Here is a 23931-nt window from a genome sequence, read left to right as displayed (position 1 = left end):
ATGAGCCAAAATAAAAAAATGAATGGATTTAAAACAAAAAAATATACGAAAAAGTCTAAAATCACCGATGTATTAACCGCCATCAAAGTGCTCAAATTAAGGCGAGACATAGACCATTCGAAAGAGAAAAATCAGGCGATTCCAACGGTATATATAACTCATTTTCGACCAAAGTGGCGCTTAATACATTTTGCCTTTCCAGCGTCGATATACATATCTGATCTGAGCTCATAGTATACCAGATATGGATATTGATGCATATCTATTCTGCTTTGCAACCATTCTTGACGTGATATTTCTACAATTCAAATTTTGAGACATTCAATGTGCATACATCAATGTTTGGGACCCAAGCAAGTGCAATCTAGGCCATTGTGAATTTCTGCATGATTAAATAATCCGAGTACAACAAGAGAAACACCAATGTATAGGTAAAGGTTTGCCATAATTGTCATTTATCCCTTTGATGGAAATTGGGCATCATGGAATAAGGAAGGAGTGATCACACCAGTATTTTCGCAGGGATTATGGATCGAAAATGTCCCGGTTTTCCCAAGATTACAACATGGCGACATAATATTCGAGTAGTAGGAAATATGTGCAATTTTATCCCTAGTGAAGATAAAATAAATGAGAAACAACTTAGACCAGTCTTGTAAATGACATGTAATTTTAAATACTGTAAACAAGAGATCTGTTATTTAATTCCATTATATTAGGTAGGTACAATGTTTATAAATTCACATACAGATTTACCATTTTATAAAATAATAAAATACAACTATTTCTTACTAAAAACGTCACTTGGTTTTGAATATCTTTACATGAATAATTTTAAAAGCTATATCATTAATATCTAAAACATTTTTGAGTCTATTACAACCGATAACTGTAATATAAAGTGAATTTTACTAGAATTGTCTTTACACTTAATAAAAATGTCATAATTATTATTGCAATTTTATAATACTTAATTAAAAATCACTTTTTGTTGAAATAGTCTCTGTATGTTTATAGTTAAATCCAATTAATAAAGTAAATTATTTGAAAACGTATAAAGGTTATCGTTATTGTATTAGGTAGTGAAACTCACTTTATATTACACAGATAAAATTAATATAACAAAATAATTATATGACTACAGATAAAATATACAGTTGTCTGATCATACAATTTAATACAAATTAATATAATTTATATCAAAGGAACATTGGGTATAAGCATAACTAGGTACCTAGGGCACATACAAAAAATACTACAATTATTGTACCTATCTAAAACTATGAATAATATTAAAATGAATATTTAATAATAATACCAAACTAAATGTAAATGTAGCACATCAAAAAATATACAAGAAAATCTTTTATTAATAAATGCAATTTCATTGATCTGAAGTTTCATTAACTTTAAATAAATGTCGAGTCAATTCAAAGTACCTACATACAACTGGAACAGTCAAAATAGTAAAGTTGTCATAATATAAACTGGGTTTAGAGAATTTAACAACATCAATTATTTATTTTAACAACTGCAATACGCTAACTCAACGATGCCGGCGATTACAAGTGATACTATAATTATATTCCTCGGCATACATATTTTTATACGAAAATTCTCAACATTTACAAAAAGTATCTAGAGATAAAAATTTACATGAGATGGACTGCACAACTCTTCCTTCGCATCGGATCTCATCCTTCAATATTAAAAAATAAACCAATACTTTTATGGTTTCACCAAATGCAACATCAGTCCATCTTACATGTTTATAGACAAGTCGATTGAGTTGATAAGCGTTATAGAACATTGAGACTTATGAAATTAAATAAGATCTATATTGTATACGGCGAGAGTCTTAATTGAGATCTCTACCTCTGTTCAGCTTGTAAAAAACTAAAAATATATATATTTAGTAAAAATAAAGTTATATAATAATAAAAGAACCAAGGGATTGCACAAGGTATTGACTTATTATGTACCTACAGACTGATTTATGTTACTGACTAAACAACCATATAAAATCTACTTTACTTGCGACTTCTTTAACTAATTTTATTCTCAAAACGCAAATGTTTTCTGTGTAAAGGTAAAAAGTAAGACATGCATAAATGGGGGTTACCTTATTTTGCTCACCAAATGTAGGAAAAGGATTTTTTATCCAATCACAGCAGCTGTCAAATATTGTACATCCAATGGTGTGACAATAGCTAATTGCCTATTGGACGAAGAACGACAGGTTCACACTAGTGTCATCTGGTGAGCAAAAATACGGTAGGCCCCATTATATCCTATTCTTACAATGATCACGACAGAACTGTAGGCAAAAGAGCGCATAGACCAATAACAATCTATCTACTTGTAAAAATCTGGGCCAGCCTCACTTTATTCTTACATGTAACATGACAAATAATAGAGCACGATTAACAATCTAAAGCGGTACTTATTTGTTCACAGTCGCCTGTTTGAAAACAAACAGTTGACTTCAAAATCCTGTTAGTAGAGTCCCGAATGATCAGTCTTAATATGTGACAAAAGAGGGCCAGTACATAAGGTTGTCAGGTCATTCAAATAAAATGTCCCTAAAAAGTTAGTGAAAATGGGGTGCCTTAAATTATAATAGTAAAAATGTCTAACTTACAAAATAAAAATATGGAAACATTTTATCTATTTTGCTGTCAAACAGACTAGCTAAAGCACAAATCCTGACAACCCTGCCACACACTACATTGTGTCGGTATCTAGTTGAGAAACACAATGCAAGGTATTGCACTCATTTAAAGATTGATAGCAGTCTCCATGTGCTCTTTCGTCAGTGTCGATGTGACTTATACATTAGTGTTACAGTGAAGCATCATTTGGCAGTGTTCAGTAACAACACCTACAGGCATTCAATTGAAATAGTTTAATTAAATTCCGAGATCATTGTCAAAGAGATATAACGAGCTGAACAATTTTCACTCATAATAATTGGTCACTTAAGTTTTTTTTACAATGAGCAATTAAAACGCTCATCACAATATTTAATTTAATTTAGAGGATAAAAATATGTAATAACACATTGCATTCTAGAATTCAAACGATTCAAATAACATTAGTGAGACATGTGATAAAAATCTTTGCTATCTAGAACAAGGCTCACTAACGCCACTCAGGACACTTCGCTATCTCACAACAATAAATAAATTGGCCACAAGAATTTTGCCATTCAAATATCACTTTGAAACTTCTTTTCGTGATAGTGTCGTGTAACAAGCTCAGAGTTTAAATATAGTAAATTGGCAACAATGAAAAATAGCATCTTATAAAAATTATCAATATGTACGTATTTTACAATTGTTTGTCAGTTCAAATTAGGCTAGACAGTGTTTTTGTTCTGAACTCTTATATTTGTTTCTCTGATTTACTTAGTAGGCTTATTGGAATGCCTGAATATATGGAAATACTTGGTCCATTTTAAAGTATTTCTGTACTTACTGTTAACTTTGAAGTACAGAAATAATTTTCAGAACATCTTAGAAGTTAAGATTATCAGAGTTTGTAAGGGGATTAGTTGCCATATATATTTGGGCCAAAGATCAGTCAGTCTTTAGTGATAATAACAACAATCGGCCTAGTTTGAACAAACGCGAGCGCTACCACCACTCAATCATTAGATAAACACACAACCATAAAACTCACACACAAAACATTATAATATTGTTTCAATAAACACATACTGTATTTTCGTATTAAAGTATTCTGTTTCTGGCATAGTTTTTGTATCCGATTTTAATTAATAAAATTTTCTGTGACATTGTTACCAAGATTACAAGTGAAATAGCTCATTCATATTCTCAATATCTATAGGTGATACAATCTCATGCACACAATTTACCATAATATTTGTAACACTAACTAATTTTAATATGTGTGATAAACAATTTGGCTGGACTGGAATAATGTGATCTATAAAACTATCAAGACAAAACCATCAAACACAAGCCATGCATACAAATCTCATACTCAAACATAAATATTAGTTAAACACCATAAAATTAAAAAATATTGCTCCACCTAAATTGCTATTGTTACATGAATATTCCGACCATTCATTCGCTCACGTTACACTTGCACAATCGCTTTTATTGTGGCATTCGAGTAGTGAGCTACTCACCAAGTGTAAACATCTCGATCCAGATTGCGAGTGTCACGAGTTCGAGGAGGGTATGCAGACATGCAAGCGATTACATCAAATATTTAAATGTCAACTGCCATACAAAAATGTTTGTAAAAGCTTATTTTATGAGCTTATTGAGCTGAGAGCACTTGTGTTATTATCACATATATTCTTATCAGTCGAATGCAGAACTAGTTTCTGCATTGGGTCTATAATTATTTTAGAATTTTCTTCGTTCGTAATTTGTTCCTTGTTCATACTGTCTTCTTCCTCGGAACCCTCCGCTTCGTTCGCCGATTTATTGTCAAAGTACGGGAAGAAATCGTAGTGAGACTTGCCATTGCTTATTTTCGATTTGTCTTTGATACATCGTTTTTTGTCGTCGCTTTTGATCGTGGATATGTTGCGTTTTGAGAATTCGTCCCAGCCTTCAGTTGTTTTGCCATGCATGGGATTCCAGTCTTTCCGGAATGAGCTTGATGGTTTAATTTCATTTGAAGAGAACTTTTGTTGTATGTCATTTATTTGGTTGTGATTTTCTCGTGTTGAAACTATTTGACCATAGACAGGTGTGCAGTATGTAGTGTCCGGCGAACTGTTACCAGTTTTATTGTCTCGGTTTGCATGTGTTTGGTTTAGTTGGCAATTGTTCATACCTGAATCAAATTCTGATTTCTGTCCAGCATTCAACAGTATTTGCTTGGATGACTTCACAGGTTTCTTATCACCATTTGATCCTCTATTGGGAGAGCCACCTTGTTTCGTTTGAACATCATCTTCATTCATATTGTCTTCACCAATACCATCTATGTCATAAACCTGTAAGTCAAGTTTTATTGCATTTATTATCTGAAGATTAATGATCTATGATAATGTGAATGACAAAGCAAGGTCACTAGTTAGTACGCATAAAATATTGCATGTGCATTGGTTTTATTTATATCAATAGGTGTAATAAAATACAATAAGATTTTTAATTTCGAGTTATAGATAAGAATTAAATTATCAGATAAACCTAAAACAAATATTACTTTAATGTTTATTTACAGATAAACAAAGCATTTATTAGATTGAATCCATTGCATGGATTTGTGTAATTATAGGAACCCCCATCTCTTTTGAGACTTTTCTTCAGTAGTAGACCTCCAGCTAAACAAGTACTAAACTACTAACCTTATACATAACATCTTGATTCATTCCTTTTTCCCTCTCTCTTTTATTTTGTACAGCAAGCCAAACATCCTTCAATTCTCCAGCAAGGTCTCTATCCTTCATGATGACTGGATTCCTTGCTAACACCAGTCCTGGGTTCATAGCCTCCACAAAGTCACACAGGAGACTTACTAGTGCTTCGCGATCCTGGAAATTGACCATCATATTTTTTATTACTTGTATCTCAAATAGATCATTCCAAAAGTAGTGTATTGGTTAGTAAATTGAACAACAACTTGAAATATGTAAACAAAATGATGTTTTTATTATGTTTTACTTTGTTATGAATATGAATGGGGGCTTATCAATATTGTTTATAATTTTTTTTTGTACCATTTGTGTGTTTCATTTTCTTTAAACTATCAAAAATAGTGCATTAACCTTTTATTTAGGTAAATGTTAAAATGTACACAAATAGGTGACTTACTGTGGGACTGCTAGCATTTTTCCCGTTAGCTTTGAGTATGTCTGGATTGACCATAACAGCAAACACTATCATCGGAGGTCTCCCTGCATTTGGACCATAGTTCTGTGGCACCTGTAACAGTTGGTTACCATGTGTAACGATTGAGCAAATAGACATTGATTGATCAATACCTTCAAGTTCACTTGAAATCTATCAATAAAAATCTCAAGTCTTTATTTTGAATATGCAATCTTTACTCTTCAATGGGAAGAGGAATAAGTATCTAACTCTAAATTCATAGTGAATAGGTCATGGAGATCTGCCATACAAGTTTTACTTATGAAAAACTAACACTCTATTGTTTGACCCAATATAATTATAAAGAAGCTAAACTTTTTGAGAAATTTTAATTTGATCATCTGCACAAGAGTAGCATTAGACCTGTTTTATGTTACACAATATTATAATTAATTATAATTTTATTATCGATAAAATAAGCGATTTATGATGTTTACAGTAAGTAGAGCAGACTAAAATTTTAATGGCACCTAAAACAATTGGAGCGGAAAACTTATCGACGTGCAATCAAAACAATGCGCGTAATCTTAATTAGTAAACAAGTAGCAATATAAATATAAATACTTAATCTTGAAACAACTTGAGTGATGTGTAAAAATGTAAATGAAAATAAAAAATGTACCTGCATTCCACCGTACAAAGGAATGGGATCTGAGTATTGTTTCGGGTTGGCTATTTTCTGCCATCCCAACACATTAATGTACAATTTCTCCGAAGTGCCCTTTATCGTATCTTGGATACACATGTGCGGCTGTGGAGGATTTTTAAACTGACGAAAAGCTCTTGAACCTCTTCCATATTGAACCGGCACAACTCTCTCAGGAAGATTCTGATTTTCCATAGCAACACGCCTCTGACACTAGCACATATAGTTATTTACGATAGAATCACAAAACATTCACAATAAAATCCAATAACCAACCACTAATGACATTTCTAAAAGGCCTGCCCGACATCCAAGTTTATTGAACTCTGGCCGCGTCCAATCGTGTTATGTTTAGGAATAAACTGCACTTGATCACTCAATACTTGCTTTATTTGTGTATATGTTTATTTTAATTAAGCTCCTACTTATTTTAAGTTAACGCAAAGCTCGTAAGTGTAAAGAAAGAAATCAAAAGAAAGAGCTTCCGTGAAAGAGAAAGACAGCCTTTGTTTTTTTTTAATTTCCCGGGCGGGCAAAGGTTTTCTGCACAAAACCGCTCGACAAATCTTTTGGGACTCAAAATTATATATTAAAAAATATACGTATGTGTCGTTAATTTTGTAATCAGGAAACTAATTTATTAAATTATATTTATTTAATATTTTAATTTCATTATTGTTCACATTAACACACCTCATTCTTTCTTTACCTACTAGATGGCGCTTTAGTAGTACTCTCGTCGTTCTCTATGTTCTCACTAGATGGTGCTTATAAAGTAAGATCTGTTGCTGTTTCTTTTATTTACTTCTATTATATTGAATTGTTCTTTAGACAATAATGTACAATTTTAACATTGAATTATTAATATTTTGCACCAGTTAGATAGCCAGCTGCTAACGGATGAAGTACAAAAATGGACCATACAATTTTGTGGTCTGCTCAAGGGGTATCGGGGTATCGGTTTGATTTCTGGGTCAGGTAAAGTTTGATTGGCTTTTTTTATATGTATATTTAGAACTTTAAAATATCACGCTTATAAAAAATAATAATACGTAGTGTAGTTTATCTTTTATTTGTAATTTAAAAACATTATTTACTACATTAACGTAACAAGTCATCTAAACAATCACATGCATAGTAAAAGCTAAACCCGTCACTAGCAACACTACAATACTTATTAAAATTATTTAAAAATAAATAAAGTTGTTTCTTATTTCCTCAACAATGTGTAATAGCTGTAAGCCCCTTTGAGTATCTGCAAAGTAAAAAAATAGGTCATTAAAATCATCGATAAATGACTTAGCTAAGCATACAGATTGGTAACAAATACAAGTCGGTCTAGTAGTTACTAAACTATGTATTAGTCATTCCAGTCACACCTCCATTTTTCCAATAAAATCCTATGCAAGTTTAATAAGACATTCGTTGCAACAAGTTACGGCATCGGCATCGACATTGTTACGCCCACTTGATATAAGGCTTCGGATACATTTACCGACATAACGGACTAGAGACATTATTATTTACTGGTAACTTCGAATCCAAATAGATTTTATCCTATTTTACTTAAACTTTCACAGATGGGCCCTAGTAGGGCTGATACCTGAACTGGAGTTGCGGACTGCCTATCGGGTTACCGGGGCTCCTACACGAAAAGCAGGACTAGAAATGGGGTGGCTTTAGTCAGTAAGAGTCTGACACTCCCTCTCGCCTCGCCCAAGGCGGGAGAAGACATTGGATGATTTTACACCCATTAAAAATTCCTACTTAAACATAATACAAATTGAAAAAGTTTGGATTTATGGAAGTTTGTTACTGTTCCAAACAAAATTACTGAACGCCCCCAAATGTAAGGCACCAGTTTTTCTTTTGCGTTTCTCACACTGTGTACGCGCCCTAAGAAAACTTACATTAATGAAGGTCGGCAGAGTAAGGTTGGCGAATGGCCCAGCAGTGAAAATGTTCTTGATGCGAAGCTGCCCCGACAGAAGTAGCACGTCTTTCTTCTGTCGACAGTTAGCTGTGTACCAGTTGCTTTCAAATGGACCTGACGTCATGTTCTCATTCTGAAAGAAGGAAAATAAATGAAAATATCGAATAAGAAATTGAATAAAATCCTTTGCATTTTTTCCATATTAAAGCTAAAGAAGCATAAAGAAAATCTTGTGGTACCTATCTAATATATAAAAATTCTCGTGCCACAGTTTTCGTTGCCATACTCCTCCGAAACGGCTTGACCGATTTTGATGAAATTTTTTGTGCTTGTCCGGTATCAATGAGAATCGGCCAACATCTATTTTTCATCCCCCTAAATGTAAGGGGTAGCACAATTCAATTTTTTAATTTTCCGCGGACGAAGTCGCGGGCGGCTAGTAGCAATATGAATACATAGGAAGTTCTTAACTACATACGAGTGTGGGTAGGACCATAGAACAAATAAGTGTTTTGTGAGAGTACCCACAATGAAACTCACTTTAATCAAAACGTCGTTGCTGTGCCAACAAAAGACGAAAAGTTGCGCGATTCCAAAAATTAAATACTCTGCCATCAGAAGCTTCTGCGCGGCGTTTTGTGCGGACTGGAAATAAAACACGAAGGAAACAATTTGCAAAATCAATCATAAGAAAGAATACTTTAGGTATATTTTGGGATAAAACTTACAGTCAGTTGGTATGCGCTCGCACAAAGCATGAGTGAACACATGACCATGTAGAAAAACATGACCGGCGACAGCAGTGAATTAAATAATCTTGAGTATCTGAAACAACAGATCATTATCGCAATTACTAACAGTAGGAACTATAAATTATTGTTTTCGTTGTTAGTTAATTTAGTAGCGTATGTCGAACTCTACGCCGCATAGTGGTTGCACGCGCGAGATACAATCTATCGATAAAATTTTTGGGACTGCGTAAGTTGGGTAAATGTCTATATTATGTAGGTACTTACTTTATAAGTATCATGTTATACAGTTGTTTTTTTTTACATTTTGATATGTTTTAGTGTATAGACATTTAATTTTACCAGTGGAATATTTAAATCCATTGATGAGATCCTAGATGTAGTTTTAACTGTTTCGCGTGGAGATCTGATATTATTTTAGCAACTCAGATCTTTTGGAATTAAAGTTTAAGTAAATGACTACTCGTAACTTTGAGTTACTTATAACTTAGTGATTAAGTTATTTTGAACTTTTTTAAACGGTAATTCACAAACATTACTTTAGTTACTGGAATAACCGTACAAGATAGGTACAAACTTTTAAATTTCTCATAGAACTACATACGATGACCTTCATTTCTGTTCGTCTCATGTTGGTTTGGTTTATTAGTTTGATTACCTACATACTAATCAAGAGATAGACTTATTGATGTCTCAATGAATACCATTTAGAAAGACAGAAACTCATGAGGGGAACACAGAAGAGACGAAGAAAAGATTACTTAGGTAGGTAGAAATGCGAAACATTATGGAGGTTAAAAATCACAGAAACTGCTTGTTGGCTTGGATTTCCTCATCTCATTAACATGATTGAAATAATTATGTATAAGTGCTTTTCTAGTGTTCTTTATTTTCAGCCATGATCGTCTTGAGACGATCAGTTGCTTACATGATTATATAGGTACGATAAATAACTATTTTATAGATGAATAAGTGAAATAGCTACGTAGTAATAGACCCTCATAGTTGACGATGGAAATTTATTCGCCAAATAGAATTTAAATTTATTGTATGAAATGAAAAAGTGGAAAATAATTACGTATTATAGGATCTCGTTGAAGTGGTATTAGTTGTAATACTTAGTCAGGAGATATTTAAATCTTATAACCAGAATTATGATAGTGGGTACCATTAACAGGCTGTGGAGGATACATAGTAAATGGTTCATGCACTTAATATACTGATATTGAGATAAATCTGTTTAAGGCTTAATGCGAGCCCATTTGGAGAAAGGTAAAGAAAAAGTTTACCCACCTTATTTTAGTATACCCAGTACAAGTAATGTAGGAAGGAGTTATTGTAAGGAATATTATTCATTTAAATATCTAACTAAAATATTACTCTAATTAAAACCCGTCTTTTATTTTCGTTTGTTCCCATTGTTTGCTGGGTACATTTAAAGTTTTGTTAAAGTTGGATCCCCTAAGCTCTGAAACTACTGAATGTAAAAACATAGAAGAAGCAATACTTACCTATTGCAATTAAGTCCAAGTAGTGGAGAGACCGTAAAGAAAAAGTGCTTTGACATTGTGTGATCTAGAAAGCTAGAAACGATCACTTGAAGAAGAAAGTAGGGTACCTAGTGACTAGTATCGTGGCATAATTAAAACCTAATTATACAAAAGTTTCAAGATTTGACATCAAATCGATTGATTTAAAACTGTAGATTGCTACAAAGTGAGATAGGCATATAAATTCTTAGTAAAATCTGTAATTCGTAAACTTAAACATCACTGAATGGTAATACACTTTTCAGGAAATATAGATTTAAGTTCCCAAAGATCGGAAAAGGAGGATCGTCCGACCAGGTGAAGTGATCATACTTGGCTGGCTACTGCCTAACAGTTGTATGTTGGGATTTTCTATGCATGCTAATATACGTAATACAAACTGCCACATAGGTACATATTAACCAAAGTCAATACTCACTTTATTAGCATAATATGGATGCCATGCAGCTGTCGCACTACCTCCTCGCATTGCTTGTCGGTGATTACAGTGCCGTAAGAACCAAACATGTGTTTGCACCTCTCACGAAGTAGATCCAGTTTCCCTCCAAAGAATACCATCGTTACTACAATACAAGTGTCGTAGGCCGCCATAATTGCGGCGCCATAAGCACAAAGTACCGTGTGCCACAGGACTGTGATCCAACATCCTGGCGAGTGGTACTTGTCAAATGGCATCCACGAACTGAAGATGTGCGGAAATTGTTCTGTACCATTTCGCATGTTCTCTCTAAAAGTCGATGACGACAGATATCGCATAAGTGGTGAACATGTAGTTGTCAAGAAGGTTGTGCTGACCAAAACCCAGTAAAAGTACGTGAGCCGCCGGCAGTATTTAGTGTAAGCTTCAACTATCTGAATCTTGCCTGGATCCTCACTTTGCCTTTCAAAATTATCAGCTTCTGTAATGTAGTCCAGTACCTCACGCCAATGCTTTTGCCACAAGACGAAGGTGTTCACTTTAACAATGCACACCACGCTTAACATGGAAATCTTCATGTTAGTCAATACGAGATCTAAATCTGATCTGATTACGTACAACTCCATGTACTGAGTAACGACAAAAAATGTGACAGTCTCGTGCAAGAAAATGTACAATATTGTGCCCAATTTGCTTTTAGGTAAAAGTAATCCCATTTTCTTTAGAATCCAGTAGTTCGGACCTAGGAAAGGTCGCGCTGGATTCTCTAAGCTCTGAAGAAACGAATTCATTTTGTCACACCAAAAGATTTTAACGAAGTGACGGAGAACTTGTTAGGCTCGGATTTATATACGACTACAAGGCTGTAGGTAGCGTTCAACCCCACGATACCGCGGTAGGGAAAAATACTACTTTGTTTTATTTGATTGTATATTGGAATAGATTTTTTAGGGGATTTAACGTTCCCTCTGAATTTTTCAAATTGTAACTGACTACTATATTTAACCCCCTTTTAACCTGCAGGTTAAATGTCAGTAATAAACTCCTGTTATTAAAAAAACTAGCATTGAGGCTCCCTCAGCCCCCCAACTACCCTGCAGAACGAAGGCCTCCGCCTATGTTGTTGTCTTGTAGCTGAATTGAAGATGAGGAGGATCTATAAACTGGACTACTTACTTACAGGTTCAATTTTATTCCTACTGTAACTATCAACAACTTGGATAGATCCCTCCTTAATAAACGGTCTAACGAGTAACATAAATCCTAGTGTTAGGTACTTGTTCTGTTGTTACCTACTTATTTTATGCCCTTCGGTAATCATTATCAGGTTTCTTGTATAAGGATTCAATAGATTCATCAGATCATCAGAAGTAGCTATATCTATCACTATTAGTGTCAAGGATTTATAGTTATAGTCTAAATAAATCCATACCTTAATTTAATTTAGAGTTTTCATTTCAGTAAAAAACTTAACGTGAAAACATAAATTCCTTGTCATCTATTCTTTATTTATTTAACTTTATTTATTAGCTATCCATTCAGTTCCTTTGGAATAATGCAAAACATAACTCAGGACTTTGGTGTCAAGACATCATCATCATCATCATCATCATTGATGTTAAAAACAAGTTTTTGCTGAGAATTTCGAAATCGCAAAGTTTAAAAACATCCATATTGTTTAACTAGGGTGTTGGATAAAGTCTTTAGATCGGAAAAAGTATCTTGTTAGTAATAAGGTACCAATTACCTAATTGCTTTTTTGCAATCAACCAAGGTTTTTAGACCAAAAAGTAATCTATCGATAACTTAGCCAGTAGTGTCCATCACTAGTACAGTAATAGCAGCCACACAGTCATATAACATTACATTCGAAACCGATAATTTAAATGTCTCTATTATACCCACTAAGTGTGGGCGTGACAGCGACACTCCGGACGCTCCCCATTCTAAAAAAATAATGAAGCTATCACACATCACTGCGAACCCCATCATTACGCTCTGAATAAGTTATTAGAAAAATACGACACGCCAATCATTTGGAAAAAAGGGACTTTTTATAAATTTTGATTTAAAATAATCTAATAGAATAAAATTCTTGTTAGACGTTTGTTTTGAGGTTCAAATAAAAGATTTATGTACCTAAGCAAAAAAAAAAAACTTGAATTGCAAGAATGTTTTACTTAGATACTTATAGATAATAATACTGGTCGCCACCTGTATGATCTATATTTCATGAGACAAAATCTTTTAGAAAACGCTGACCATAGTAATCTATTTCTGTATTCCGTGAACTCACTTCTTTACCCGACTGCATCGGAATAAAAAAGAGGGTTAGTTTTAATACTTTTAGTAGACAGATAATTTAATAATTAGAAATTAATTTTATGAGATGAATGTTGAACGAGACAATCGACAATAATTAATTGTATTCTTTTATTTGTTTAAAAAATAACAAAAAATATAAAATCTGAAAACAAACACGATGTAAGTAAAATAAGTGGTAACATTTGATTTGACAGTGTCATCCGTCATCACATTGACGTTTGCGAATGAACCATCCCAGTATAACGAGAGATTTTAAGCATGTAATCACGAATATTGCAGTGTTGTACAAAGGAAATTTGACGTAACTAATGTTCATGAACCGAATATTGAAAACCTGTATCGGACAGAAAGCCGAAGATATTTTGAAATGTTTGTTTATTTTGTTCTAACAAGAAAGATTTCTTATTATTTGCATATTCTGTGATAAACTGAAAGAAATATAGTGGTGAATGTATACTACATTGAAATATTTATTATAACTATTAATTAAAATACGCTGTAATGGTAAGCTGTGCTGTAGCAAGTTGCAGGAATACTTCGGCGAAAATATCTAAAAATAAAGATGGAATTACATTCCATAGGTAAACAAAACGTCTATAAATTCTATATTAACTATAAAAATGTAAACATGCTTGTAGCAGACACCACATTGCTTTCAGTAGTTTAGCACATAATGATCACTGTAAAGTATTAAAGAATATGTTACTGTAGAGTGTAGATATAACATTAATTAATTCCAGGTTTCCTCGAGATAAAGAAAGAAGGAAGCAATGGGAGTTAGCAGTGAACAGAGAAGAGGAATGGTCTTCAACTGCCTCCAGTGCCGTTTGCTCTGAACATTTTGAGACTAAAGACTTTTACTTGACAGAGAGTGGGCTCAGGCGCTTGTCTGTAGAAGCTGTCCCAGCTATTAATATTTCTGTAAGTAAATATTGTTTAAAGAAGCTAGACAAAAGATCTCCTATGTACATCATCTACCTGCCAATAAAAGTTTTGTCACAATTAATCCAGCCATTTTAGAAAGACGAACCTTAGCAAATAGATGGAAATTAAAAAACATGTTTTTTTTGGTGAATGAATTGTATGTATATTCATATGCATGTAGTAAAAAGTTATTTCAATTTAAATGTCACAAACAGACACTCCAATTTTATTTATAAGTATAGATAAAGATCTTTTATTAGTGAACAAAATAAAGGTACAAAAATAAATGCTAATCGTAAGATTTTGTATTCCAGCCATGTCAAGAACCAGAGCCAACAATATCCCGTGTTCAGCCTGTTGACATACAACCCACAGATTCTGAAGAAGTAATACAACTCAAATACAAAGTCCACAGATTAGAAATAATAGCAGAGAAAAGAAAGAAAAGACTGAACCTCATGTGGCAAGGAAAGAGAAGACTGCGGAAGAAGTTGGAAAGAATGAAATGTTTGGTCAAACATTTGATCAAAAATAAAAAAGAAAATGGCGGTTATAGCTGAAATATGGATAACATTTTAATGAGATATTGACTATACATATATTAATGAGTATTAATTAATGAGCAAGAGTACTAAAAGATTTAAGTACCTACTTTAATGGTTGTAAATATTGAACTGAAGTTTTACTTAAGTTTTAGTTTTTACCTAATTTGTAATACTATGGCTATTATCAACAATTATGTACACTATTGACACTTTTTATTAATATTATGACTTGAAATTTTTATGAAATATGTACTTTAAAGTGTCAGTAAGATTATTTTACATAAAACTATTATTATTTTATTTTTATTTATTTATTTAAGGCATTATGACTGAAATTAAAGCTATCATTTAATTATCAGTAATGTACAACCATAAATAGTTTGACTCATTAATCAATCATGACTTTTAATGTTAAGAAATAATGTATGATGATTAAAACTTTATTTCCATTTCTTCAAATATCCACAAATAAGTATACTATGTAAATCGGGTACAATTCAACCTACCACTTAAGGGTCTGAAAACGTGATGTTACATTTTCCTATAAATTTAAGAATAAATGATTTTTATTTATTTATTTAGTTTAACAGTCACAACGGTAGAAAACCAAGTAAAGCAACTGACCTGATGTAATATACCTAACTTATTCTATTGATTCCAAAAACTAACATCACGCGGAAATATTATTACATGTTGAAAAAAAATTGGAGTCTTCGTTTTTAAAAAAATCCTTGTACTTAATTTCTCATACATAAAATTATGTCACTCGTATCTAGTCTTGTATTTTTCTTACACTAACATTCAAGAGAGAGAGTAGATCAATCAGTAGAAAAACAGTTCACACAAAAAATATTTGAAATAACAAAAAGTCTCCTTCGAGCCGGATTTGAACCAGCGACCTATGGATAACAATGGTGTGCCTCTACAGTCCACCGCTCTACCAACTGAGCTATCGAAGGTATGAAAGTTGTTGCGAAATAACCAGTCTCATGGAGTGCGGCGTGATGTTATGTAAACTTTCTTATTTTGTGACGTGTTTTAATAATTTAATATTTTTGTAGTCAGAAGACCGGTTTTACAACCAACGACACTATGTCGGTAGTCCAGTGATTGATAGTAACAACTGCCGAACGTAAGGTATTTGGTTCAACCCCAAGATTGGGGCAAGTACACAATAAGGAAGATGAATAATTTTAATTTTATTGTCAGTGTTGTAGATTATTTTAAAATATTAAACATGTATTTTTTATTTTTCTACGGAGATACGTACTTTCCAAGATATATAATGATTTGAAATATGCGTGACGTCATTTCTAGGTACGTTTTATACATAGAAATGACGTATTTGCTCCCACTCCTAATGGTATGTTTTATCTAAGTATTGTTATCTTATATGTATGACAAAATAAAAAAAAATACGTGCCTAATATTTTTTCATTACCTAACTTAGGGACTAAATAAATTTTTAATTTTCATACGCCGTCATTATCCCTATTAGGCACTATAAATTCTAAGTTTGAATTTTCGGGTAGGTGAAAGCCAACTGGACATAGGTAATTATTTATCATTCAGAAAATATTGCTTGCCCAAAGGTTGATAATTGATAAAATATTTAATTATAATGATTAGAACTGGCAAAAACACAAACAGTGGAGTGTGAATTGGCTGCACAAAATTGCAACGGTCACTAATGAACTAGAACGGTATCTGACCACAAGAGGCGACGCTAATTACGCGGGCGCAGTCTTCCCTGATAACATATCTCTGTAGAAACCTCAGCTACAGTTATTGCCGGTTCTCGATACCGCGTCCATTGATCGTGCGCGCGCGCAGGTGGGGGCAACAACGATCTCCCACCAACCAGCGCGCCAGTACCATTGCTGCCAACATTGAGTGACGCGCGTATTTATGTTTCAAATAAAAATATAATCGATCCGAAATATTACGTTTGTTTTTATATGTAAATATAATTTGTTGAAGCTTGTGTTTGTATGAAGTGATGTCCAGTGTCCGTGTAATGTTCCGTACACCTCGCTCGTGTCCCGCGCATGTCATTGGATTTATTTAGCCAGTTGCAACAAACGAAAATGTGACTGTTTGTTTTAATGTCAAGTTTTAATCGATCGACGATCGAAAATGGGTTTTATTGACGTTTCCTTCACGACATAATGATGAAGATGAGAGAGTTTATGAGGATTACGTTGGTGTGTGTGTGCGCTTTCCTTTTGGCAGTGCGTGAGACAAGGTGTGAGGATGAAGTGTCCGAAGTGGAGGAAGGAGGTGCCCTGAGAGGGGAGGATCAGAATGAGCAGAGGAAGGATTCCAAAGGTCCCATACCAGGTAAGCGAACATATATCACATCACATCAAAACATAAACAAATGGCCATGTGTGACCTATGTTGACATTATAAACGCTATAACAGAGGTAACGGTTGTTAATTTATGTAAAGAATGTGTTGAGTGGCGAGTAGAGGCCGTTCAGCTGTTTGTAGAGCTTGAGACTGCTAAGCACTGGTCTAGAATCTAGAAGTGAAGGGCTAGAGGCGCGATTTCTCTGCACCGCGCCGTGGGTAGTTAGAACGCATCGTTGTAAGTACTCACTGAAGATGCGAAGATACGAACATAATGACTGTAAATCGATGTAGGTACTCTCCTGCATACTATACCGTGTTGTTGTTTCATAAAAACACGTTTTATTACGTATTTTGTAGGTAGGTACATGTTGTGTTATTTTTTCTCAATTTGCACACACGCAAACAATCCCTTCCCACGTATCTACATATTTCGAAGCGTATGACTAAATGAACATTCTCGATTAGGTACGCCTCTCCTATTAATCATTTACTTATATCGCTTGATTGTAATTTGTTAGTTTTGTAATTGCGTTAATTTTTTTTGTTGTAAAATCGTGGCCCCATAGGTAGATACTAGGATTTTCTCCTATGTGGTGAGAGTCAAAATCATATATAAACATACAATTTCACATGCACATCACACCCAGTCCTGGAACAGCAATTTGTGGGTCAGACAAATAATTGTTCTATGCAGGAATCGAATCCGCGACACGTTGCTCAGCAGACGATTGCCCAGCCACTTAGCCAACCGTGCAGTCTCTGCGTGTATGAAAGAAATATTTTATTTAGCTCCCCTTAACCATCAATAGAATCGAAATACCTAGTAGGCTGCGTATAAACCTTAGATTCAACAGATAATATTTCTTCTATCTTTGAAAATAAAAAAAAGAAACTATTATTAGACGAATTGTCGTTTGACGTTTTCATACGCACTTTTATTAACATCGTAAACTATTCTCTCAATCGGTCCTAAAGCACAGATGCCTAAGCTATGCCTAAAGCTACATTTAGCCTAAACCTCAACGCTACAAGTATCATATTGCACAAAAATGCAGTCGACATTTCAGCCTGCCTAAATTTAGGAACCGGTCCGATACTTATATGTCACACCAAGGTATCACGTGTGAGTGCATGATCTATATCTACCTAAGTAGTATTCTTAATAGGTATCTAATATCGTATAGACCTGAACGTAAATATTGAAGTAATATCATTTGTTTACACGTTTAGTTGGAAAATTATCATTAATTCCTTTGCTTAGTCATAGAATAAGAAATAGTAGACTAGTGGATTGTGAAGGGAACTTTGTCAACCCAACTTAAAACCTATGACAAACTCTTATAAGAGTAAATTGTTAATGATTTGGTGATTCACCAAAATTGTAAACAACTAGGTAGGTGGGTCAGTTGAACACAAATAGAAACAAAATATACCTAAGTTGGTACATAGTATAATAGTTTCCCTTCAAATCTTAATTAATCGCTGGAAACGTTTCCATCGCTCAGCTTAATTTATTAACGATTAAATTAACCAACTAAGTAATAATTTGTTGTTAGTTAACTATTTTAATACGTCTCAATCGAAACAATTGATCAAGCTACGTGCAATTATTCGGATTAGTTTCTCTTCATTTGTCGATTTTATTTTTAAATTACTAACGAGTTGATTGCACGCATTTGTGTTTTTATGGTACGTGCTGATTGGACCGTTTTATTTAAATTGTGTTTTTAATTGAAAATGTATATGCCCTTTTATTGTTACTATGTGTTTTTAAATGTAGTCGATAATTTTACCTAGATTTGGGAGTAGATTAGTAGAACAAAATGATAGTAAATAACGGTAAATAGAAGAATCCTAGTAAGTGAATGACAAACGGAGGCATCGACCTTCCGCGCCTGATGCCTGCCGACTCTTGCGCAAGCCGTGCGAACCATTCATTTGCATCACAAAGCGGAACGTACTACATAGGCTCGGTACTTCACTAAAACTATGTCCATTATGTAATACAAGCATTTTCATACAAAATATGCTACGAAAGTAACAATTTTCCTCGGTTTTACTTGACAGCTGTATGGAATTCCATCCGAGTAAAATTGTTATTCATTTCTTCATACTCTTGTTGTGTACGTGTTTTGTTTGGTAATGTAATTAATTGATTATTTATTTCTATGTAGCTATTATCCTAGTTACTATTTACTTAATTATACGTGACATTTTCTGCATTTTTCGATGAATATTCTATAAGTATAGAAATGTTATTAAAACAACATTTTAATAATACATAGTTTATGTTTAGTTCATGTTGAAATACATACCTATAGGTATAACAATCTCTTTATTGTCAACTAGTAGGTAGTACTCATTAAATTCCCAGTAGGGGCAAAATGGATTGGGTTTTGAAATTCTTTATTTATGAACCAGCAAGAAAGGACTCCATGTTAATGTCATAAAGAGTCAATAATTGCTCAACTTTAAAGTTTTAAGATCCTGTGGCATATTACCAAAAACTAGGGCATTACCTTTCGGCATAATGACTGGCTGCAGACTGCAGAGTGCAGGTAACCCTTTGCATTTGGATGCTACGGCGTGCATCGCTGTAGGGCATCTAAATGCCAAGTCACAATATTATGACGAAACGCATCCATCCCAGCTACTGATTAAATCTGAGGATATAAATTATAATAGGAATCTATTGTAAAATGATTTTAGTAAACCGTTTATGAATATTTTTGATCATTTCATTCAGATTTTTAGTGCATGAAAGATTGGAGGCTTTTTTATTGAACAAGTTCATACGGATCACCTGATGGTAAGCGATTAGCGCTACGCAAAGTCATAAAAATTAGATAATTATGAATTAACCGACCCTAGCACTCAGTGCTTAGCTCTTAGAACCAATCAAATAAAGACACAGGAGAGGTAAATCATGAAGGATTATGTTCAACCTTTATTAAGTCCTAGAATTAATTTATTTTCTAGATAATTCTATTCGATATCTAAAACGGAACATGTTATATGTGACATTGCACATAAAGGCGTGTACCTATTTACACAGCAGTCAGCTTGCTAGCCTCGACATGTGGCCGCATTTAAATTGTACCTTTATTGCTGTAAAGCATTAGCAGTTAGATAGTTATTCGTATGTAACATTCACATGTCATTTAATCCAGTGATCGTCTAATTATACTTCAATGTAGGCTTCATATGTACTTAGGGACTGTTCATATGAGAAATGACAACATATAATTACATTTTTCTTTATTTTTTTTTAATCTAAAGGAAAGGTTGAAGAGTCTTTAATTTAATACAAATCTCTGCGTGATCCGATCATAAAAACAATTAAACGCACAACAAATTTAAGTAACACCAGTGAACTGCGACCCGCCTCTTATTATAATAAACCTTTACCATTTCGTAATATTACCTCAAAACGATTGTAATACAACATTGAACACAAACAAATACTCATGTAGGTATGTATGTATGACCACGATATATTATACATATACACGATTCTTATTTGACCCGCATGAAGCCAAGTTCACAGGGTACATGATTTTTTACAATTTGCTGCGCCATTGATACCCAATTCATAGAAGTACTTACTTACATACATACCTACTATGTATATGTATATTCTATAGATACGTCAAAGATGATCTTTGATCATGGATCACTGTTTTTGAAAAAAAACATTTTGCAACAAATTTTAGATGTGATAGAGTATTGTTATATAGATGGCCTTCGAACATCGATATGATTTGTGAACATGTCACCTTTTTATTTGAAATGCTTCGATCATGAAGCGGCCATTGATTGATATGTCGTCGTTGCCAAATGCTGTGTTGGTGTTAATGTTAAATGATTGTTTGTACGACCTTGTTAATTAGTGGAGATTCATATCTTTATGAAGTGTGTGCTACTTTTCCAATGTTAGAAATTACAATGAATGTGTGCCTACGTTTTTAACTTTTATTTAATTTAACTTGATGTTAATTACTACAATAGGTAACGATGGGATCTGTTACCTGTATCTACGTGGCTTTTCACAGATTTTTCTTTTTCTTTTCATGAATCCTTGTTTAATTATTTTATACACTTACCGCCGCACTCAGAATCATTTAATGCTTAATTAAAGTAGTCTTTAGTTATTGTTTTAAAATAAAATTGTTACTAAGTAATAGTTTAAGTTATCATTAAATGTTCCTGAGAACGGTACTTGACTGCCGTTCTCAGTTTAGTAGTTTAAATAATGTAGAAGCAATATTTTTAACTTATATTCCGTGGTTGACGTTAAAATCTTGATGTGGATAAAAATATTCCCACCGTTTACGATGTTACTCTCCACTAATCTTTAGATCTGAGGGAATTCTGTTGGAATCAATAATGTTTTCGAAGAATTTATAACACAAATGGCCACTATTGCGTACATTTTATGTCCCAATAAATTGTTTTCACACTGACAAAGGTAACACCCACTCGCATCGCATAGCAGTTACTATGTCTATGGCTATGGAGCAATAACTTTATTAATCCCTGCTATCACTATACATTCCAGAGAAACCACAGCTTTTTCTGATTGGTATTTTATATCAGTTATCAATTCTAGAATTTTGTATTGCCTACAAGACCTGTAACGGATTTTATACTTAGGATGCTTTTCCACCAGAGATACTGTGGATGCCACCAGTGGTGGAAACGGGTTCGATTAAGATATGTTTTTATATGGAAAGATGCGTACTATGGATGGTTTACCTACTATCGACACATCGTATACTCAAGCTGCGCATTCCTCGTGCAGCTACTTTGTGGTGGCATATCTTCATAACACATCTTACTCGCACCGTTACATACTAACTTAGTATCGGTGCAAAACAGTCACATAGTTTCACAGCTTAGCTGTTATATCTTCGCAGCATAGCTAAATAACGTTTTAGTGGAAAAGCAACCTTAAACTCATATTTTAACGATGAACACTAAATTCGTATAATTTCACAATAAAATGTAAAGCCAGTGGAAGGCAAGTACCTTGTCGAGTGGCGAGTGCCACCACATTATCCAACATCAATAATACAAGTTAATCATACAAAACGACGCATTCGGCCGCTTCCTGCTACATTCACTAAACAATGAAAAACGGAATTTCCTTTGTGGAACAATATGTACTGTGTTAGGTACATACTAAGCTACTGTATGGATTGTATGTATGGGAGCGTTTTCACTGCCTATTGTAGTCTTTGTAGGCAATACAAATAAGATTTTTACGGTGGTTGTGTACTGCCATACTTTTTTTTATTTACTTGTGCTACTCTATCGTTAGTCAAGTACGATTGCTGCTGAGCAAGCGATCTTATGTTGTTGACCAGGAATTTGACTAGTCTGTCGCGGAATGTTGCTCGTAATTATGAGTCTCTAGCATGGCTTGAAACTAGTCGAGTTCCTCGTCAAACACTTATGTGAATAGCTCGAAAAACATAACAATTAATTTCATTACATTATAATATTTGCTTTGACGTTCAAAAGTGCCTTCCCGGTCTATTTGAAATAAATAATTTCGACTTTAACTTTAGTCTGTCTCACGAAAGTTATAATACGATCTTAGGTCGATTGTCGGCCGGAGCTGCGGACAACCTAGCGGGTTTACCGGGGCTCCGGCTCGACAAGCAGGAGTAGGAACGGGGTGGTTTTTAGTCAGTAAGAGTCTGACACTCCCTCTCGCTTTGCCCTGGCGAGAGAAGTCATTGGATGATTTTCCCCCTGAAAAAAAAAAAGGTCGATTGTCGGATTAAATAAAGAATATCTGTTTTGTAAAATTCTCAGTAATATTACGGAGTCTGGAACTGAGTCCATGCATTCAATTATGATATACCTACTTTAGTGATTGAGCTTCTACAACTCTTCGACATGTAAAAGATATGGTGTTATGTTACATACAAGCCTTTTATGGCAACCATAAGTCATACAATTTTATGGAGATACATCATTTAAGATTATTTGTTTAATAATGTTATATTATGTGGTTTCACAGTGTGATCACGTGTCCTAATATTAGATCGGTCACATAAAACTATATTATATTTTAAATTATAGTTTAGTGTGGTTTTTTCCATTTCGCTGCGAAATTACTTTAATATAGGTTACAGAACTATAAAATAAAATAAATAAGATTTGTTAAACTGTTCTTGCATGAAAGAAATACGTAGCTATTTATTTTATGGTCTAAAATATTTTATGAGGTTGAACTATTGTATTCCCCTCTATTCTATGTCTTGTGTCTATGACAATAAATCATGAGTGGCGCTGATCGTTTATATTCTCTTCTTCTATTAATCAGCTATTAAGTTTTTTATCAACAGCAACAAGTATTTAATCAAATTTTATAAAACTAAGTATAAAGCTTTTCTTAATTTGCTTGCTCCATGCACCTACCACTGGTTTTTCATTGCATCACCTAAAGGTTTGGCTGGTAGAAAATGCCTACGGCATTAAGCCCACCTCATGTACACATTCATGTGCATAAAGAATTAAATAAATAAATAAAGGTCCTTGAACACATATTTAATGAAAATTGTAACAGTTAACAAACAGTAAATATTTCAAAAGAGCTGTAGATGTAATTTGTTCGGTTTAG

The 23931-nt window shown here is 33.7% G+C and overlaps 3 protein-coding genes and 1 non-coding gene across 4 annotated transcripts in view; 2 read left to right on the top strand and 2 right to left on the bottom strand.

Moving 5' to 3' along the window:
- Nucleotides 1-651: 651 nt before the first annotated feature.
- Nucleotides 652-11968, bottom strand: LOC118282435 (uncharacterized). The gene is made up of 9 exons (XM_050701112.1): nt 11152-11968; nt 9163-9259; nt 8975-9079; nt 8479-8567; nt 7659-7674; nt 6478-6714; nt 5799-5909; nt 5333-5518; nt 652-4978 (listed from the first exon to the last, which is right to left on the bottom strand). Exons 1-9 carry the CDS (start codon nt 11940-11942, stop codon nt 4283-4285), a joined length of 2328 nt encoding a protein of 775 aa, XP_050557069.1. The 5' UTR covers nt 11943-11968; the 3' UTR covers nt 652-4282.
- Nucleotides 11969-13813: 1845 nt separating this feature from the next.
- LOC118282351 (THAP domain-containing protein 1-like) lies at nt 13814-15175 on the top strand. Its single transcript, XM_035603392.2, has 3 exons — nt 13814-14057; nt 14217-14397; nt 14715-15175. The coding sequence occupies exons 1-3, from the start codon at nt 13978-13980 to the stop codon at nt 14958-14960; spliced, it is 507 nt and encodes a 168-aa protein (XP_035459285.1). The 5' UTR covers nt 13814-13977; the 3' UTR covers nt 14961-15175.
- Nucleotides 15176-15816: 641 nt separating this feature from the next.
- On the bottom strand, nt 15817-15904 carry Trnay-gua (transfer RNA tyrosine (anticodon GUA)). Its single transcript is given in 2 exon segments — nt 15817-15852; nt 15868-15904. It is a non-coding gene; the product is annotated as a tRNA-Tyr (tRNA).
- An 870-nt stretch (nt 15905-16774) lies between these two features.
- LOC118282258 (uncharacterized) overlaps nt 16775-23931 on the top strand; it is a 118380-nt gene continuing 111223 nt past the window's right edge. The window contains exon 1 of the mRNA XM_050701090.1: nt 16775-17285. Coding sequence (XP_050557047.1) covers nt 17114-17285 — 172 coding nt within the window. The 5' untranslated portion in view covers nt 16775-17113. The remainder of the gene's footprint in view (nt 17286-23931) is intronic.

The sequence above is a fragment of the Spodoptera frugiperda genome, chromosome 20 (assembly GCF_023101765.2).
Source record: "Spodoptera frugiperda isolate SF20-4 chromosome 20, AGI-APGP_CSIRO_Sfru_2.0, whole genome shotgun sequence".
NCBI lineage: Eukaryota > Metazoa > Arthropoda > Insecta > Lepidoptera > Noctuidae > Spodoptera > Spodoptera frugiperda.
This window is presented reverse-complemented; position numbering and strand designations above follow the sequence as displayed.

Coding starts and splice junctions, on each gene's coding strand:
- LOC118282435 (XM_050701112.1), bottom strand. CDS start 11,942: ATGAATTCGTTTCTTCAGAGCTTAGAGAATCCAGCGCGACCTTTCCTA. Junction 9,080..9,162: donor CGAGCGCATACCAACTGACT/GTAAGTTTTATC, acceptor TTTTATTTCCAG/TCCGCACAAAACGCCGCGCA. Junction 5,519..5,798: donor AAAATGCTAGCAGTCCCACA/GTAAGTCACCTA, acceptor GTCAATTTCCAG/GATCGCGAAGCACTAGTAAG.
- LOC118282351 (XM_035603392.2), top strand. CDS start 13,978: ATGGTAAGCTGTGCTGTAGCAAGTTGCAGGAATACTTCGGCGAAAATA. Junction 14,058..14,216: donor GATGGAATTACATTCCATAG/GTAAACAAAACG, acceptor AATTAATTCCAG/GTTTCCTCGAGATAAAGAAA. Junction 14,398..14,714: donor TCCCAGCTATTAATATTTCT/GTAAGTAAATAT, acceptor TTTGTATTCCAG/CCATGTCAAGAACCAGAGCC.